This window comes from Lissotriton vulgaris, chromosome 6 (assembly GCF_964263255.1).
Source record: "Lissotriton vulgaris chromosome 6, aLisVul1.2, whole genome shotgun sequence".
Lineage (NCBI taxonomy): Eukaryota > Metazoa > Chordata > Amphibia > Caudata > Salamandridae > Lissotriton > Lissotriton vulgaris.
Window position 1 is genome coordinate 7,267,779 of NC_141694.1, and position 20,066 is coordinate 7,287,844.

Sequence of the window (20,066 nt, forward strand, 5' to 3'; positions counted from 1 at the left end):
TAGCTGGCGTGGTCCTGCGTATGGCTTTTGGAACGAGGTGCCGTCTGCCCCGTGTGACATGGTAGACTGCACTGTGCCTGCTGACCCAGTCATTGCGCTGCGGGCGATGTGAGGGATCGGGACACCCTTTATAAACCATTTCTGACATTGTCCCTTCTGTTGGCATAGAAGCAGATGGGGTAGAGGCAAGACACCTACATTTAAGCACCGACTATTTGATCTGATCTACTGCAATGAACAGCTGGAACTTAAAGCAGACCTACTCTCGGAGGCATATAGGCCACTGGACATTTGGGGACCCCTCAGATCGTATTTGCAACTTCACGGTGCGGAAGCGGATTATGCACACCATCCGCCATGAGGAGGCATTGGCCATGGACATGGATACTGCCATAGGGTTTTTTTTCCCGGAGTTTTAGATAGCGCGAACATGACCCAGTATCGGGTATCAGAGCGCTTCACATAGCACCAGTTGCGTTACATGAGGACACATTAATTTCTGTTAGGCATGGGGAGATTAAGTGATTTGCCCAGAACCACATGATGTTCAGCTTCATTGCAGAGACTCGAACCCGGTTCCCCAGATTGGAGGTCGACCGCCCTAGCCGTTAGGCCAACTGCTCGTAGATTCGAGCCCAGGAACTGTACGACCCCGACTTGACCCTGCCTTGACCTGTTTGGTTGCCTTAGCCAGCGACTGCTATCCATGTTCAGGTCTCAATCTTGCATCGTACCCTATGTTGCATAGGAAGCTTTCTCACTGTACTATCATCATCATGTTGTGATACCCTCAGAATGTATGTGCTTATTGGGATATAACCATATATAAGAATTTATGTAAGTTGTATCACTGCATTGGGGGAGTGTAAACATGGAAAGCAAAAAAAGAACATTAAAAATAAATTATAAAAATAAGTAGAACATGTAGAAATGTAACATTTTAAATTGTTATTAAAAATCCAATTCAATGGTGAAAGCAGATTTTTAATAAATAAGATAAAGAAGCCTTACCTTTTCCCGGACTGAAGTTCATGGAGGCTAAATTGTATTTGCTCTCCCGCTTCTGCCACCCAGTAATTAGCACTTTATATAGGTGTGAAATGTTTCACAGGAGCAAGTAGGCTTACCTTAAAGGGCAGAGATGACCCATCTGAACCTGATCGAATATGCAGGGTTGGGGCTGTGAGCTTCCTTTTTGACATTACAAGGTCATATCCTCTTGGAGAGTCAAAGCTCGCTTGACAGGTCTGCTGGGTTTACATAAAATACTCACCGTTGCACTTAAAAGCCCAAGAACAGGATGCCAAGATAATTCTTGTGTATCCGCGGTCTGGTTGCTGAAGGACGTGCTTTGTTCCACCAGACTTCTGTCATTGGGTTTTACACATAACACTGGGGGCCACACTTGAAAGGAAGGGAAAAAGGATGCCAAAACAATTCTTATAGATCCACTGTCTGGTTGCTGGAGAACCCAACCAGGCCTTGAAAAACCATAAAAATGTTACAAGACCTGCAGGTCTTGTGAGTTAAATAATCTGCTCGACCGCTTTGTAATGCTCGTGACCAATAAACTGGTTTCAAATGAGGTGAACGTGGGCAACTATTTTAATTCATTGAGCCGCCATTTTCTTCATTATCACGTATGAGAGTACCTTCAAATGTGTGAGTTCAGCATGTCTGCTGTACAAACTACTCGTTTGATTTAATAGACTAAACTTTTATTCCATATACAATACAAATCGAGCCACAGGATGCACACGACCCCCGAGTTGCCTTTTCATTTATTATTAACATTGTCATCAGGGCGGGGGCAGCAATGTTTCTCAAATCAGGTTTAAAAACTATCACTTTTAATAAATACATAATTTACCTCTTTGCGGCGGCGGAATTTGACGCGTGCACAGATCGAACGGACCACGGCTGTCCGACGCACACGCCCTCCATGACATCGGACGGCTGGGGGCCGTCCAACGCATCGAAGAGGTTAAAGCATGAAGTGGTCGCACACTGTCGTTTGTAATCAGCAGGTTTTACACTGAAATGGCCACTAACTTTCCCACTGACCTGCAGCTTTACTGATAAAGCTATGTCGTGTACAAACAATGTTTGGAAATGGAGTTTCTGCAAATGTGCGTCATTTGCACATCACCAAGTGAAGTGTTGTGGTTTGTTTTGCTTCTATTTAACTCTTTGTATGCATCACACTTCTTAATTACAAAAAATATGTGCTTTCATAATTCCAATATATATATATTGAAATATTTGTCAAATTAATTAACAGGCTATTTATTTAAATGTTGGGTTGGAGAAAAATAGCTGATATCTTCAGACAGCTCACTTGACAAAAACCTCTAACTCTATTAACAGAGAGAAATAAACTCAACTTTTCAGGCAGCAGTTAGTACAAAGACAAACTGACACTTGACCTCTTTCCTTGAAGAGACAGCAAATGTGTGAAGATAAAACCAAGATGTAATGGCATCTTTAGTGCCCATTCACTTTCTGAATAACAGAACACCTGCTCCTTTCCAGCCTAAATTCACTCGCCAGATGTGACTATTAAGTGCTAAAAATAGCTCGACCTGATAAAATTTTACTCACAATTGCGGGTGGGCAACTAGATTTTACGAGGCCTGCCTGCTATTGTTTTAGTAAACTTTGGTCTCTTAGATTATTACAGGTACAGTGACTGCCCCAAACTGGATTTTAGTCTTAAATGTGGGAGGACACGGATTACCATAGGACACTTCCTGCACACAGCCCCAAGTTTAGTGAGGCGAAAGACTTTAGCCATCTTGAAAATGCCCAAAGTGGGTAAGGTTGGGCACAGGAACTACTATCCCTTCTGATAGGATGTGCCCAGAAGTCATTCATACACACTAGTTTGAGCCAGGCATACATGTGGCCTTTACAGGCACCCACGACACTCCTGCACCTGAGGAAGAACAGAAGAGGACTGGACCTGCCGTCTGTAACCGGAGAGGAGCCCTGAAGGACAGGACCTTCCGTCCTTGACCCGAGAGGAGCCCTGAAGTACTGGACCTGCCGTCTGTGACCGGAGAGGAGCCCTGAGAGACTGGACTGGTCGTCTGTGACCTGAGAGGTGCCTTGAAGGACTGGACCTGTGAGGAGCCCTGAAGGACAGGACTAGTCGTCTGTGACCTGAGAGGAGCCATGAGGGACTGGACCTGCTGTCCGTGACTGGAGAAGAGCCCTGAGGGACTGGACCTGCCGTCTGTGACAGGAAAGGAGCCCTGAAGGACTGGACCTGCGAGGAGCCCTGAAGGACTGGACATGCTGTCCGTGACCTGAGAGGAGCCGTGAGGGACTGGACATGCCGTCTGTGACCTGAGAGGAGCCGTGAGAGACTGGACCTGCTGTCCGTGACTGGAGAAGAGCCCTGAGGGACTGGACCTGCTCCCTCTTTTATTGGGGAAAAAGTGGACTCTAAGGATCATAAGGCTGACCTCTATTATAGTTACAGCAACACAACAAACTATGAGGGGCCTTTTCCTAAAACTAGCAGCAGCAACTGGACTTGGGCTGGACCCTGCTGTTCGCCTCTGCCCAACACCCTGTGAGGTTCTAAGTGCCTCGCTTGAGGTTCTGGGGGCATTAGGCGTCTACTCCTGTGGTGGATTGGGACTGAAAGGACTAATGTCAGAAGGGAAAACCTTAGAAACATTACAGCACTTCGAACAGCTAGGATAAGTAGGAATCGTTTGGCAGCACTGTGGATTACAACGAAAAACATCCTGGTTAAGTGGATTGATTGATATGAAAAGGCGATACCAACTTAGTCAAATACCTGGGATTTGTACGCACAATAACTCAATTTTCATAGCCTGCTAAATAAGGCTCCTGAGAGACAGAATATATAGCTCACATCACTCACTCTACACAAAAATATTCGGTACCAGAAAAAAGAAATCCCACAATATCTGTTTTAAGGGTGGGTGAGCCCACTGGTTGAAAAGTTGGACTTGTAAGGTGCCTAACTAAGATTTGTGGAATCAACAGCCTTTCTCTTAGCAACCTTCGTTCACCAAGAATCTCTCACGAAGGTTTGCAGCTGATATAGTTTACTGTTACGGGTCTGCTTTCAACCTATTTTATTTAAATGTAGGAACTTAGTCCTAAAAAAGTTGCATCTTTTTAGATATATTTGGCTTTTCCATCTTCTCCACACTAGCACTAAACAGCATGTACATTAATATTGCAATAAATCAAATTCTATCTTGCCACTGTATTGCTTTTAAATCACTCTGAGGTCCCACTCTTACAATACAATACTGTTTTATTTTATACAGCAGCTTCATACAAATATATCCTGATACAGTTTACTGGCACAATAAAAAAAAGACACAGCACAATGTCACAATGTGAGTCTGAGAAATCAATAACGCAGGAGGCACAGCAGGGGAGACAAGTCGAGTGAGGGCCCACGGGACGGCACAAGGGGGTGGAACAGCAAGCGAGGCATGGAGGATAAATATGGCATGAAGACCCCTTGGAAAAGGAAAGGTCACGGGGCAGGGGAGTGGGAGGGCTAATACCCAGGGAGGCACAGACCGGCCAAAAGGTGGTATGAGGACCCCCTGGAAAAGGCAACACCACAGGTAATAGGGAAAAGGGGCGTAGAGCCAGGGAGGCGTGGAGGACAGGTTAAAGGAAGTGAGAGGCGTATAAGGAGGATACGGGTGAGGAGTCCGAATGGCGATAGGAGGTGAATCACTATAGAAAGGAGGGAGGAAATGGGACAGCACATCATCAAGTCCTGGTCATTCCTCTTCTGATTAAGCCTGGCTGAGGACTGGAGAATAACAACAAATGCACACGGCTGGACCCGTTCATCGGACGGAGGAAGAAACGATGAGCTTCCAACCTTAAGTAGAAGTAAACCTGCCTAGTGAATGGACAATGCATGCAATGTACACAGTTGCATCAGCCCAGCGACTGGAGGAACCAAAGAAGGGCTTCCCATTGGAGTCGGAAGAGATGGTTTATCAAACGAAGGATAACTTAGAAGTCTTAGTGCCTGTGAAAGGTACTGAGCCAATATCTGCGCATGGACTCCTCGTTTTAAGAGGGCTGGCTTTTTAAGAGAGTAGGTTGATTGCCGGCCATCGAAGGCACCGGCCTACCCACCTCCCAACCTAACTAAAGGTATGGCCGAACTGAGGCGCTAAGGATGGGGAACCACTGTTACAAGACAATTCGACCAGGACTGGATAAGATGGTGCCCCTACGGCGCATGGCAATAGCGAACAATGTATCCTATAGCTCCACGTTGACATGATATTGGATGCATGTATTTAGCTAGTGTGGCATTCTGGGATCTCTGGAGAAGACAAGAGACAACTGTACGCCATCTCTAGGCACCAGGTAACGTTACACAATGAATGTAAAGCTCGGGTAGGTATGCGATCAGGAAAATTGGGCCCATCTTATGAGATGGCAGAGGAATCAGTGAAGGAGGAAGAATGGGCAAGCTTTGGATCGAAAACAGAAGTTTCCCCAACAGATAAAGGCAAACTTCCTTACAATAACGGAAGAAGTTAATCTGGTTCTAAAATCCTGACGACCATTAAAAAGAGTGTCCACAGAATTCACTGTGTCTACTCACAAACAGTGGCCATGTCAGCATGTACTTCCCCGTTATTCAGACTCAATATGGCTTTTAAAGCACATACTAGGCACTCCTCCTCAGAGCAACAAGGCTCAAGAACATAAATCCCTGTTAGGGTGCCGGCAACGAAGTAACTTGTCTTAAATTCACCACATAACCGTCAATGGGCTCAGAAAGTGGCAGCTATATCACTGGAGCCAAAGTGGGCAGTCCTTACGTCTCAACTGCTAGTTGGCCTCGAGAGGTGGGACTGAATCTAGCAGTTCCCTGCGAGAGGGATGCCCAGAATCAAATTGGGAGGTGCTGGGAACAGAAGGAAAGATTTCATGGGTGTCGGTCAAACTTGAAGGCAAAGGCTTCAACTTTGCAATGTGGGGAGGGCGAATCCACCTACTAAAGATGCGCGTTCCTTTGGCCTTAGTTCTTTGAAAATTTTCAACACCTTTATGGACTACTAGGTTTTGAAATTTAGGAAACTTGAGGAATAATTATGATTTCCCCCAAGGCAGAGGTTCTTCAGAGGGCTAATGGGGTTTAGGTACAACAGGGATAGGTAGGGACCTCCCAGAGACAGCAGTGTCTACTCAGACTGTTGTCTCCCAGGGCTTTGATCGACGCGGCATCTGAGAGGCAGTTGGATTCTCTTGGGTGGCACTGATGTTCAACTTCTGCAGTCCAGGAATTTCCTGTCCAGTCTGGACCAAGTGCAGGATTTCTGAGAAAGGCACAGAAGAGTTATCATCGCCTTCCTCAACATTGCTTCCCAGCTCCTTTGTGCCAGCGGTTTCGCCATCCTTCAGCCCATCGCCGGCTGGGTCGTCTTCACCTCCATTCTCCCCACACCTCGGAGAGGTAGGATCCTCTTCACGTGGCTTTATATCTTGCCTCTTGTCCCAAATCTGCACAACCTCCTCCTCCCCAGCTCCCTTCTCTTGGGCATCCATGCTTCCTGAATCAGAGGCTCAGGAATCCTTGCAGGCTCCGGATTTCCGTTGAGTGCTCAGAGAGGAAGACCAAGTTACTGACACTCTCCAGTGCTAGGAATACACCTACAAGACAAAAGCAGTTTTATTACTTCACTTGCATAACCATCAATTTCTCTAAATGGTGAAACGTTAACCAGCAGGTCAGATGACATCAGACTATGGGTAGGGATTATTTAAGTACTAAATATGGAAGGGTCCTTGCTCCAAGGAGTAGCCGCGCACCCTACAGAAAACAATTCTATTTCTTAAGACAAGGCGCTGCCTGTACAACAGAACTGTGCATTGGGCTCGACTTATACTAGATTACAGAAGATTGGATATGAGGGGGAGCAGAAACACAATGGACAGACTCTGGCTGTTTTTAATTTTTAAAGCAATTTATTGAAGTATTGACACAAGCAAATGCAAAGGGCTCTTCCACCATGCCACGCAGATCCCTCATGCCTCCATTCTACATAGAAAGTAACTCTTACGCTATGCCATCCCAGACACCTGTGCGCTCCGCCACCCCCGACACCTGTGCGCTCCGCCACCCCCGACACCTGTGCGCTCCGCCATCCCAGACACCTGTGCGCTCCGCCACCCCCGACACCCGTGCGCTCCGCCACCCCCGCCACCCGTGCGCTCCGCCACCCCCGATACCCGTGCGCTCCGCCACCCCCGACACCCGTGCGCTCCGCCACCCGTGCGCTCCGCCACCCCGACACCCGTGCCCTCCGCCACCCCCGACACCCGTGCCCTCCGCCACCCCCGACACCCGTGCCCTCCGCCACCCCCGACACCCGTGCGCTCTGCCATCCCCAGAGAGAAGCATCCACTCTTTTCCTGCCAACTCAAGAACCCATCTCTGGGATGGGAACGCTCTTTGCTTGAAAGTGTAAAACATTCATCCATATCACATCAAGTCTCCGGAGGCATGAGAACAGAAGTGTCACTCAGCTCACATGAGCTCGATGGAGACAAGTGAAGAGGGAGTTTGGAAGGCTGACTGCCAGATATTGAATGGCCCCCGATAACTATCAGAATGAACATGAATTCTGTAAGAAGCCGAATGGGGCTCAGACAGGTTATGATTCAAAATCTCAGATTCGCCAGCTGTAACTGTAACCTGACGCACACATTTCTCTAGGTGTAAACTTCACTGAGGATCACTTTTGTGTGCACACAACAATGTACTGTGAAGGGTGACTAAAGATGGAAGACTAATCTTGGAACACAGCACAGGGGGCTTGTGTGTGGAGACGAAGGTGTCTGCATTTTGTGGTTAACATTGCTAAACAGAAACATCCTGCCTCCATTTCGGTGTATGGATTATCCAGCGAGTTTTCCAGCAGTGGCCTTGCATCCTCAGGGCCCTTCTAGCCTAGGGTATAGAGTCTGTGTATTTACCCACAAAAACATGGCTCACAGGATTACAGATCCGAGGGAGTCCTGTGGCCCAGGAGCCAGTGTTTGATAACACTCTGGAACCTCTGCGGGCCAGCTGAGCAAGAGAGCGGCGCCTCTGCGGGCCAGCAGAGCAAGAGAGCGGCGCCTCTGCGGGCCAGCAGAGCAAGAGAGCGGCGCCTCTGCGGGCCAGCAGAGCAAGAGAGCGGCGCCTCTGCGGGCCAGCAGAGCAAGAGAGCGGCGCCTCTGCGGGCCAGCAGAGCAAGAGAGCGGCGCCTCTGCGGGCCAGCAGAGCAAGAGAGCGGCGCCTCTGCGGGCCAGCAGAGCAAGAGAGCGGCGCCTCTGCGGGCCAGCAGAGCAAGAGAGCGGCGCCTCTGCGGGCCAGCAGAGCAAGAGAGCGGCGCCTCTGCGGGCCAGCAGAGCAAGAGAGCGGCGCCTCTGCGGGCCAGCAGAGCAAGAGAGCGGCGCCTCTGCGGGCCAGCAGAGCAAGAGAGCGGCGCCGCTGCGGGCCAGCAGAGCAAGAGAGCGGCGCCGCTGCGGGCCAGCAGAGCAAGACAGCGGCGCCTCTGCGGGCCAGCAGAGCAAGAGAGCGGCGCCTCTGCGGGCCAGCAGAGCAAGACAGCGGCGCCGCTGCGGGCCAGCTGAGCAAGACAGCGGCGCCGCTGCGGGCCAGCTGAGCAAGACAGCGGCGCCGCTGCGGGCCAGCTGAGCAAGACAGCGGCGCCGCTGCGGGCCAGCTGAGCAAGACAGCGGCGCCGCTGCGGGCCAGCTGAGCAAGACAGCGGCGCCGCTGCGGGCCAGCTGAGCAAGACAGCGGCGCCGCTGCGGGCCAGCTGAGCAAGACAGCGGCGCCGCTGCGGGCCAGCTGAGCAAGACAGCGGCGCCGCTGCGGGCCAGCTGAGCAAGACAGCGGCGCCGCTGCGGGCCAGCTGAGCAAGACAGCGGCGCCGCTGCGGGCCAGCTGAGCAAGACAGCGGCGCCGCTGCGGGCCAGCTGAGCAAGACAGCGGCGCCTCTGCGGGCCAGCAGAGCAAGAGAGCGGCGCCTCTGCGGGCCAGCAGAGCAAGAGAGCGGCGCCTCTGCGGGCCAGCAGAGCAAGAGAGCGGCGCCTCTGCGGGCCAGCAGAGCAAGAGAGCGGCGCCTCTGCGGGCCAGCAGAGCCAGAGAGCGGCGCCTCTGCGGGCCAGCAGAGCCAGAGAGCGGTGCCTCTGCGGGCCAGCAGAGCCAGAGAGCGGCGCCTCTGCGGGCCAGCAGAGCCAGAGAGCGGCGCCTCTGCGGGCCAGCAGAGCCAGAGAGCGGCGCCTCTGCGGGCCAGCAGAGCCAGAGAGCGGCGCCTCTGCGGGCCAGCAGAGCCAGAGAGCGGCGCCTCTGCGGGCCAGCAGAGCAAGAGAGCGGCGCCTCTGCGGGCCAGCAGAGCAAGAGAGCGGCGCCTCTGCGGGCCAGCAGAGCAAGAGAGCGGCGCCTCTGCGGGCCAGCAGAGCAAGAGAGCGGCGCCTCTGCGGGCCAGCAGAGCAAGAGAGCGGCGCCTCTGCGGGCCAGCAGAGCAAGAGAGCGGCGCCTCTGCGGGCCAGCAGAGCAAGAGAGCGGCGCCTCTGCGGGCCAGCAGAGCAAGAGAGCGGCGCCTCTGCGGGCCAGCAGAGCAAGAGAGCGGCGCCTCTGCGGGCCAGCAGAGCAAGAGAGCGGCGCCTCTGCGGGCCAGCAGAGCAAGAGAGCGGCGCCTCTGCGGGCCAGCAGAGCAAGAGAGCGGCGCCTCTGCGGGCCAGCAGAGCAAGAGAGCGGCGCCTCTGCGGGCCAGCAGAGCAAGAGAGCGGCGCCTCTGCGGGCCAGCAGAGCAAGAGAGCGGCGCCTCTGCGGGCCAGCAGAGCAAGAGAGCGGCGCCTCTGCGGGCCAGCAGAGCAAGAGAGCGGCGCCGCTGCGGGCCAGCAGAGCAAGAGAGCGGCGCCGCTGCGGGCCAGCAGAGCAAGAGAGCGGCGCCGCTGCGGGCCAGCAGAGCAAGAGAGCGGCGCCGCTGCGGGCCAGCAGAGCAAGAGAGCGGCGCCTCTGCGGGCCAGCAGAGCAAGAGAGCGGCGCCTCTGCGGGCCAGCAGAGCAAGAGAGCGGCGCCTCTGCGGGCCAGCAGAGCAAGAGAGCGGCGCCTCTGCGGGCCAGCAGAGCAAGAGAGCGGCGCCGCTGCGGGCCAGCTGAGCAAGAGAGCGGCGCCGCTGCGGGCCAGCTGAGCAAGAGAGCGGCGCCGCTGCGGGCCAGCTGAGCAAGACAGCGGCGCCGCTGCGGGCCAGCTGAGCAAGACAGCGGCGCCGCTGCGGGCCAGCTGAGCAAGACAGCGGCGCCGCTGCGGGCCAGCTGAGCAAGACAGCGGCGCCTCTGCGGGCCAGCTGAGCAAGACAGCGGCGCCTCTGCGGGCCAGCTGAGCAAGACAGCGGCGCCTCTGCGGGCCAGCTGAGCAAGACAGCTGTCCAGGAAAGGAACTTGCCGCTCCTCGGATCTCGTTTGTGTCTTCTGCTCCAGCCTTCCTAAATGGAAATAAAGCTAGACTGTTCTAGATCCTTTCTGGTCCATCTTCTAGACTTGGGGATATTATCTCTTACATCATTACAGAATGAGAGGAAGCATGCCACCAACAAACACTTGTGGGGGCAGAAGCGAGTCTCTTATAATACACCAGAGAGGAAGCAAAAGCTCCCTGAATATATCAGAGAAAACAAGGCTCTTGCTAACCATAAGGAGAGAGGCACGCCCTATATTAGACTACAGCAGCCCCACCAAGCGATACATAGGGAAGTAAGGCACCCTTATTAATGGCATGAAGTAGAGAAGCACACCCTACAAAAGACTGGGGGTGACAGACACACTATATGCTACAGCAGAACAGAAGCTGGGTAACCCCTTCAACAGAGCAGAGTAACCAAGAAACCCAGACAGACCACAGGTGGCGGGACCGTGGGATTTCATTCAGGTGAATAAAACCTCTCCTAGACAGGTACATTTTAGATAGACTCTTACCTACTCCTCCATCCACATGTTTTGGTTGGATTTAAACCAGAGCTGCCAGCATTGAAAGTCTAAGGATTAAAGCGTGTCAGAATAAAACATGTGTCATTCTCGAACATATAGGAAGCAGCAACATACCAGGCTGTAAAGTGTACGAACAATTAAAGCTTCAAGGCCCTGCAGGTGCTCAGAATTGAAATGCCAGATCAAATGTACTGGGAAGTTTACAATGGAGGGAGTCAAAGACCGTCCTGGTCAAGGCCCCAGGTAACGCGGCCAGGGAGTCCGACGCTGGCCTTGGTGGCCCCTTGAGGAGATTAAGACTGGTTTCAAATTCCCTTTTGTGGAGGGAAACGGAGGTTTTTGGGCCTCGGGAGAGAGACGGGGGTATACCATTGAGAAGACATGGAGATGGAGATACTTTGTCCTCCTCTTATAAACCAAAGATCTTGGATGCGGCTCGATTCCACCACCTGACGCTCCAGTCAGAGACCCAGCGGGCGCGGTACCCTGCAAGGCAGTGGCGTCCAACAGGTGGGGCTCCATGCTCAATCCATGCAGACTAACCAGAGAAACACCTGGGTTGTGAGGGTACAGAAAGTCTTGCACCAGAGGAGGAATCTCTCCTGGACTAACATGTGGAATCTGCAGGAATCATCACTTCCTGCAGGACAAGCTGCCACAGGCAACTGATAAGAAGAACATACCATAGATCAAACCCCAGACTTGGGGAGCATCAGCAAAAACAAGCAAATGTTTAGAAACGAATGCAGACCAGACCCAGATCAGGGGCCGAACTGGACAGGTGAGGAGTGGACATGGGCCACCTATCATCCGCATTCGATCTTTACGCTGACATGTGACATCTTGTGCCTGGCTTCAAACACGCTTTTCCACCTGAAACGATACCCCTTTGGCGGGGACAAATCACATGGACATAGTCTTGGATGGACATTGATGCACCGTCTAAGGTCCCAGCTTCGACTCCAATCATCATCAGCCTTTGACCCTGTACAGAGCTTTGCTGCCTTTGGCCAGGCTCTACCGTACAAATACCACATACACATACACATTTATATAGCACAACCCCAGCTGGGGAGCAACACAGCACTGTTCATTCATGAGGGGAGGAGAGACCAATCAAGACTTAATATATCAAGGGCTTTAATTACACCTCTAAATAACACCATTGCATTACAGTTTGCACATTCACAACTGCATTGCATTTCGCATATATGCAGTTCTAGACACTGCCAAATTGAGTGATTTGCTTAATAGCGCAGGATTTTCAGTTAAGTGACGGAGCTGCGATTAGAACCCATATCATCTGGAAGCAAATGGATATGGCTAATTTTTTTTTAAAACGGACGAAATCTTACAACTTTGCACAACACACCTATCCCACTACTTAGGGCAGTTTTCTGTACGTTTGATCAGTGGGACACTGGTTAGAACAGAAAATGCCTTTCAACTTTCACAAGAGGCAGACAGTTAATTTTGTACAGTATGTGAAATGTCACTATTTCGAATTTTGCCCACCTGTCCATAGCTTAGCTGCTAGACCACTACTCGAACGCCTAGATTGGCTATTGCGAGATCACTCATAACGTACAGCGGTTCCGTTAGATTTCTTTTCACTAGGATACCCTTGAGATTGATAGTGGCTTTACAAATACTCATATCATGCCTTTATCCAACCTGTAGACATTAGTCAAACAGTCTTAACCAATTCATATAACGGTAGACGAGCCCTTCTTGGTAAATAACAGAATTCTATATTTTGTGGTCCCAATGGTTAAATAATGGAGAATAAACAGTGCTGAGCAGTGATTTAAACACTCCGATACACAAATCAAACCAGGTTCGTCAAATCAATGATCAGCAGAAGTCCAACAAAACATCTGTCAATCTCCCTAATGTAACCAGTGGACAACCCTTGATAAAAGCTTGAGGTTTCGACCCAATAATGCCAATCTCTGGGTCTCATTAGTACAAAAGTCATCTGTTTATTAACCTACAGAATAAAGAAAAGAGGGTCATAAGAATTATTTTAACTGGCTAACAAGTCCTTTAGATACAGAGTCATACATCTCTACACACCACACTATAAGCAAAAATGTGTAAGCTTCAAAAGAAGAGCAAGATCTGTTGTCAGAGCATACCATTCGCCATCAATGATTTGATTAAAAAAAATTAAAAACAATCACACCATGTGACCGGAGAAAGGTTTTAAAAAAGCGTGCATTTCGACCTTTTGTTTTTCTTTTACTCCAGGACTCTAGACAAAGGCACGTCTTTCGCAAATCAGTCCTGACCCTGAGCCTCATGGAAGAGCCCACCCTGAAGTGCCAGACATCAGCCCTCAGAATGGAACACAAGATCCCCCGGAGTGGTCGTGGCCTCATCAGCGAAGTGAAGCTTGAATCTTGTGGCCCGGTGAACTAAGGATCCATGTTTGGGCATACTGTTGGCCACTTGGGCAGAACATTAACCACAAAAATATCGATGGGACTCAGATTAATTGAAGCTTCCCAACCATACCTTAACTTACTTCAATGTGACGCCCCTAGTGCAACTAATATGCCCAGATATGGGCCTCATGCTCACTCTGTCACTGGAACAAAGCTGCTCGCCACTGAAGAACCCCAACCGGGGCGAACCAATCTCGGGCTGGTTGTCTTACAGTTCAGAGATGTCCTGGCTTGGCGGGTCGGGTAGACCTGCTCTTTCTGGAGCAGGATAAAGAGAACTGCATATGTTCCAGAGATAAGGATTTTACAAGAAATAATTAACTCAACCAACTGTAAATTCTACAAATGTGACACTTAGAACGTTTTTCAAAGAAACTTTGGTAAGTGTCAATGAGGTCGGGTAGAAGAACTTAGGGCGACCAACTCTGGAATGGAGCCAGTCAGGGGGAGCCAGCAAAGTCCTCAAGAACAGTTACCTCCACAGAAGCAGTCCTTCAGCAGTTCCAGGCACTTTATCCGCTTTGCAATGGATTCCTGGGGTCCTGATGCAAGGGATAAAGGATGCTGAAAATGCTCTAAGGAGGTTGTGGGTGCGACGCGGTCCACGAAGAAGGTAAGAGGGGTGCTGGTTGCAAGGTTGCTATCCCACGGGCCCGCTTCAGTTTAGCAGAAGTCCGGTCACCACTGGACACCCAGGTGTTTGGTATTGCGGCCACAGACCAATCCTTCCTTGGTCAATAACTCACTTTTTGATGGCACCAGGAGCTCTCTGACAGCACTCCCAGGCTCAGCGAACTCCGGTGCAACTCTGTGTCTTGGTCCTCAGTGCAGCTTGGCGGCGGTGGTAGTAGCTTGAAAACTTTGGGCTACCAACTTGCTCCAGCAGGCTTCTTCAGCTGTTGTGTCCTTGTGCTGCGAACACCAGGTCAGTCAGCTGGCCATTGGAGTTCTCTTAGCCTGACTGGGCTCTGGGACAGGTCCTCCTTGAGCAGGACACGATGGGCACAGTCCCTCTCTTTGCCTGCCACCAGATGCAGCAGGTGCAGTCCCCGTCAGTGCAGCCTCTCTTTGCTTGTTCCTTGGGGCAGCAGGGCAGTCCTTCTTCCAAATCTGTTGAGATCAGAGTGCCCTATTTATTTTTTTGTAAATGCACCGTGGTCAGGATGGGGTTGGTAGCCCATAGGCTTCAGGGTTCCTTCCCTCCTGATAACCAGTTCCTAGGAAATGTGGCATCTGGCCCTCCCAGGAGGCACCATTCTGCCCACTCTGAACATGGCGAGACCCCCCTAACGACACTCAGAGCTCCATAGCCCAATTGAGAGGTGCGGCTACCAAGGAGCTATACGTCCCTGGAAAAACTGGTTTGACAACTGACTTATCTACAGTCCCCAATACCTGCCCGTCTGCCTAAACAATAGAGCAGCCCAACTCCTTAGTGGTACCAGTTTGCCCTTCAAAGGCAGGCTCTCCATTGAAGCTCACCATTTGGGCTCACACCCGAGTGGATTCCTGCAGGAGGGAGGTAACCCCTCTCTCCCATGCAGGCCCCTATCGTGTCCTTTCCTGGGAGTGGTTAGCTCGTCTCCCCGGGAGGGCAGAAAACTGTCTGCAGCAAAAGCCCGGTATCCATCAAAAAACAGGCGCTGGAAACCTTGGGCAACTAAAGTGGAAGCATCTAAAGTTGCATTTTGTCCACAGTGACATTAACTTCGATTTAACCATTTAATCGGATTTAATGCACCGATTGTTTTGATACCAAACAGTACCAACCTTAGTAGTCCCATTCATAAGTTAACAGGGCTGGTGCCAGTCTGCAACTCTGTACTTGCCAATAGAGCTACTAGTCTTTCCACAGAAAAATACACAACTTGGGATTTTTACTGCTAGAACATGTAAAAGTACACGATCCACTTTAACATGCAACACCCCGCCTTACATACAGCACCCCGCCTTACACACAGCACCCCGCCTTACACACAGCACCCCGCCTTACACACAGCACCCCGCCTTACACACAGCACCCCGCCTTACACACAGCACCCCGCCTTACATACAGCACCCCGCCTTACACACAGCACCCCGCCTTACACACAGCACCCCGCCTTACACACAGCACCCCGCCTTACACACAGCACCCCGCCTTACACACAGCACCCCGCCTTACACACAGCACCCCGCCTTACACACAGCACCCCGCCTTACATACAGCACCCCGCCTTACATACAGCACCCCGCCTTACAGCTCATTAGGCCAGCCATAGAGGTGACTTAAATATATTAAAAGTGGATGTTTGGGTTGTGTGATTACCTTAAATGGCAAAGTCGAATTAGCAACTTTAAACTGCCATTCCAGTCGGTAATCGCAGCCTGGGAGCCACGTTTTAACTTGTCCAACTCAGAATGGCACAACAAGTGCCGCAGTCCCGACGAGGACACTACCTCTGAGGCCCTGGGTACTTCCGGTACCATATACTAAGGACTTAGAAGTAAGTTGGGCTATGCCATTTGGGAACAAGTCAATTAAACATGCACAATTTTAAGGGTCAGAGCACATGAACCGAGTCCTGTTTAGCAGGACTCGGGGCATTTCAGAGCCGTTACACCAGTACATAGTAAAAATGGGGGCAAAAAGTGAGGACGCACCTGCCGTCCCAAATAAGACTAGAATTTGGACTGAACAAACAAGCAGTTATGATGAAAGCTCGATTCTTGCGCTCCTCTGTGAAGCTCAGAGCAGCCCCTAAACGAGCCTTCAAGGAACTGAAAGCAAGGCCTGCAGGAAAATACATTTCATTAGGATCCTTTTATGACAACAACAACTGAACGTTTAGAAGCTCAGAATATATTTACACAAACACTGCTGCCAAAAATATTAGCCAAGATTCTAGCCAAGAATGCAAAATTAATAGCGTGGGAAGAAGACTGACGAACTAGCGCAAAAGGCCCACGCAGACATATGAAAGTCATTTTCTAAGGTCCAGGAAAACTCCTGATATTTATCCAACTCTATGATCCCGGCCTTTAAAATGACACTTTTGAGGATGCAATCTGTTCTAATTCCATTAAAAAAACACAAATTTGGACATTTAAAAGTCACCATCAACTACGGCTGCCGACCACGCAACTTTACTGGGAGCAAACAGGCGGCACCTGTAAACCCAGGTGAGACTGGGGGTGATTAGTATGTAACAAACAACAATATCTCAACAGGTAACAATGGAAAGACAGTTAATAAAACATGCACAATGAGTTTCAAAAAGGGAAGACGGAGACTGAGGAAGTTTTTGAGAAAAATTGCAAGTGGTTTATATTTAAAGCCAATTTAGGCCAGAAGAACAGTATCAGTACTATTTACAGTAAGTTTAGTAACTCGATGGTACTTGTGCACATAAGTGCTTGTGAAAGGATGAACTGCGCAAGTGACAAGTGACACAGCGAGAGGCGGCGCAAAAGTTAAACAATAGCGACAATACTTCCAAAAGCTTAAGGTTCACGATTATTGATTTACAGAGTTGTTGCAGAATTACCTGGACTGCTTTCTGCCCCGTGAACGCTGCTGTTGGGCTCCGTTTTGTCTACGACTTTGCCCGCCCGCCTCCCGCTTTCAGACACACTCACTGGCGGTGGAGCGCGGCGCTGAGGCAGGAAACTACGTTTCCCAGCAACCCCAGCGGCACCGGCCGCGTCAGTTTCGCGCCAGGAGGCGCAGAAATACGGAGACACCCCGGCCGAGGGGGTGTTGTTGCAGAATTACCTGGACTGCTTTCTGCCCCGTGAACGCTGCTGTTGGGCTCCGTTTTGTCTACGACTTTGCCCGCCCGCCTCCCGCTTTCAGACACACTCACTGGCGGTGGAGCGCGGCGCTGAGGCAGGAAACTACGTTTCCCAGCAACCCCAGCGGCACCGGCCGCGTCAGTTTCGCGCCAGGAGGCGCAGAAATACGGAGACACCCCGGCCGAGGGGGTGTTGTTGCAGAACTACCTGGACTGCTTTCTGCCCCGTGAACGCTGCTGTTGGGCTCCGTTTTGTCTACGACTTTGCCCGCCCGCCTCCCGCTTTCAGACACACTCACTGGCGGTGGAGCGCGGCGCTGAGGCAGAAAACTACGTTTCCCAGCAACCCCAGCGGCACCGGCCGCGTCAGTTTCGCGCCAGGAGGCGCAGAAATACGGAGACACCCCCGCCTCGCGGGACGCGAGCGGGACGCCGGGCTAAGCCCGGGCAAAGGGCGGGCCCTCAGTGGCCGAGGTAGGCTGGGCTGGGCCCCGTCATTTTAAAGTTTCTTCTGCACTCCAAGTCTATCTCGTTGTTGGTCCAAGAGAAGTGAATTCCTACGTTTGTACAAGAACGCTGGCCGTATTATTGTAATTTTTAACTCATATTTGTGTGCATCCAAGTTTTTTCTTTTCCACTCTCATATTTGGAATATTCATTCCTACATACGTCGTAGGTGTGGGAAGCTTTGATCTAAAAAGATGACTAAAAAGCTCCGTTCTGGCAGAATGGTGGGTGGAAGAACCTGTGCCAAAACAAAATCTAATCCCCTGAGAAATAAATCAGTGAGTAACCCGCTGCTAAAGGGTCAATGTCAGCTCTTTGAACTATGGGAAAAACCGGGGGACAAACTCCTAATGACCGGTGGAAATGATAACATTGCCCAAACAAACCAAGAGGCTTATACTAATGTTGTACATAGCAACGCTCTGCCTATAACTTCTGAACCAGTACAGACGATACCCATTGATTCTCCTAGTATTGTACACTTTGAGGAGGGCGGGGCTATTGATCCTCCTGCAACTTTGCCTAAAGGCGATTTAGTTAATGACCCCGTCCCTCTCTTGGAGCCCTCTTTGAACAGTATGGATGGGCAGGTTTCATTACCACTTTCCATTGACCTTGAACTTTGTGGCCGCTATGTGAAACCTGACAGCCCGGATGTTCCGAAAATTAATAAACTCCCGGGAAGGGCGACTCCATCTGGGCTCCATCTCTACAGTAGTACCCCCTCTGTTGGCAAACATGATATGTCTGACTTATTAAGTACTTCTAGGAGTCCAATTCTTAATCTGTCTGGCAGTCGCCCTACAGTTGGGGCAGTAGATAAACCAGTATCGGAGTCCCTTATTGCCTTGGAACACCTGTTAGCCTCTATTCTGTTTCTCCTGGGGAAATTTGTTGGTAGCTCGGACTGCATCTTGGATTCCGTTACACAAATTTTGGAACATTTAGTTCAAAAAGCACCGGAGAAGAAGATCACCCCACTCCTCCCGCAAGTCATTATCTTGAAAAAGGGGGAAACTGAGGTGTGTACAGAAAACTCGAAGGTCCCAGCTCCAATACCTTTGGTAGATCCTGATAATAGTGTTAAAGGCCCGCCTGTAACCACCGAAACTACTGCAACTAAGTGCATTATGAAGGGGGATCTAGAGTTGGAAGATGGAAGTATGCCCAAACTTGACTGCCAGGTACCACAAGATCTGTTTCCTATCTTTTGTGCGGAAAATAAAAAATCAACTACCGAGGTTAACCTAGAAGAAAGGGAAAAAAAATGGAAAACATAAAAAATACAAAGGAAATAAAAGGAAACCGGTGCGAAAGCATAGGAAGAAAAGGCAGAGGCGGATCATTTTTCAAGACTCTTTACATCTGAGTGATGGGGAAAGTAGTGCCATTGAAATTATTACATCAAATGCAGAGGTGGCCTTGGAAATGAGTCTTAGTTCCCATACTCCTGAGACCCCTGTAATCTCTCTACCTACGAATGGGGAGGTCCCAATACAAGAAGCTGGGGTGGGTTTAATATCTCCTCCTGAACTGAATCCAGGGAATGTTAATCAACTGAAATCCGGGGGTCTTAACCCACTGGCTTCTCCTTTCACTATTATAGTGGGGGGACAGGAGCCGCCAATTGCTCTCCACGAGCAAAAAGAAGCTTTATCTTATGTGGACACTAATGTGTTGGACTTTTTGCCGCTATTTGATAATGATTTACTTTTAAACAGATCATGGTTACTAAAACGTTTTGGTGAAATAGATAAGTTACAGCTCATACAATCAAGCGATATTGAGCTAGTCTCTCTGTTGGGGGGGAAAACTGTGTCGAGTATTAGGGTGAAATTTTACTCAAAAATAATTGTAAATTTGGTCTTGCAACAGGCAGAGTGCTTCCAATGTACAGGCATTGATGTCCTCCCTATAATGAATTTTGGTTATAAAGATGTGTCTTATAGGATGACCCAAAAAGATGATAAACAATCTGGGATCGGTTCATCCTTTAAAGACTTAAAGATCTGGGTAGCAAAAGGGAAACGTTTAGTCTCCCAGATAAAACCACTCCCACTGACCAAGAATTCCTCTTTGTTAGAGGATTCTAATCGATGGAACTGGTTGCATAGTGCTCTAGCAGCTAAATCCACAGACAATCCTAAATTATTTCAGCATCTTTAATAACCAATTGAAAATTATTTCATGGAACGCAGCCGGGATACACAATAGCCCAGAGAAACTGGAGTTTTTATTTACGTTGGGTGCAAATGTAATTTGTATCCAAGAAACCTGGTGCACTAGTAAACTTGATGTCAGAAATGACTATTTTGTGTTGGAAGTCCCG

At 50.2% G+C, this 20,066-nt stretch overlaps 1 protein-coding gene across 1 annotated transcript in view; it reads right to left on the minus strand.

Moving 5' to 3' along the window:
* Positions 1 to 4,279: 4,279 nt before the first annotated feature.
* The window catches only part of PEX39 (peroxisomal biogenesis factor 39), a 33,447-nt gene continuing 17,660 nt past the window's right edge, over positions 4,280 to 20,066 (minus strand). The window contains exon 2 of the mRNA XM_086925817.1: positions 4,280 to 6,678. Coding sequence (XP_086781943.1) covers positions 6,214 to 6,573 — 360 coding nt within the window. The 5' untranslated portion in view covers positions 6,574 to 6,678 and the 3' untranslated portion in view covers positions 4,280 to 6,213. The remainder of the gene's footprint in view (positions 6,679 to 20,066) is intronic.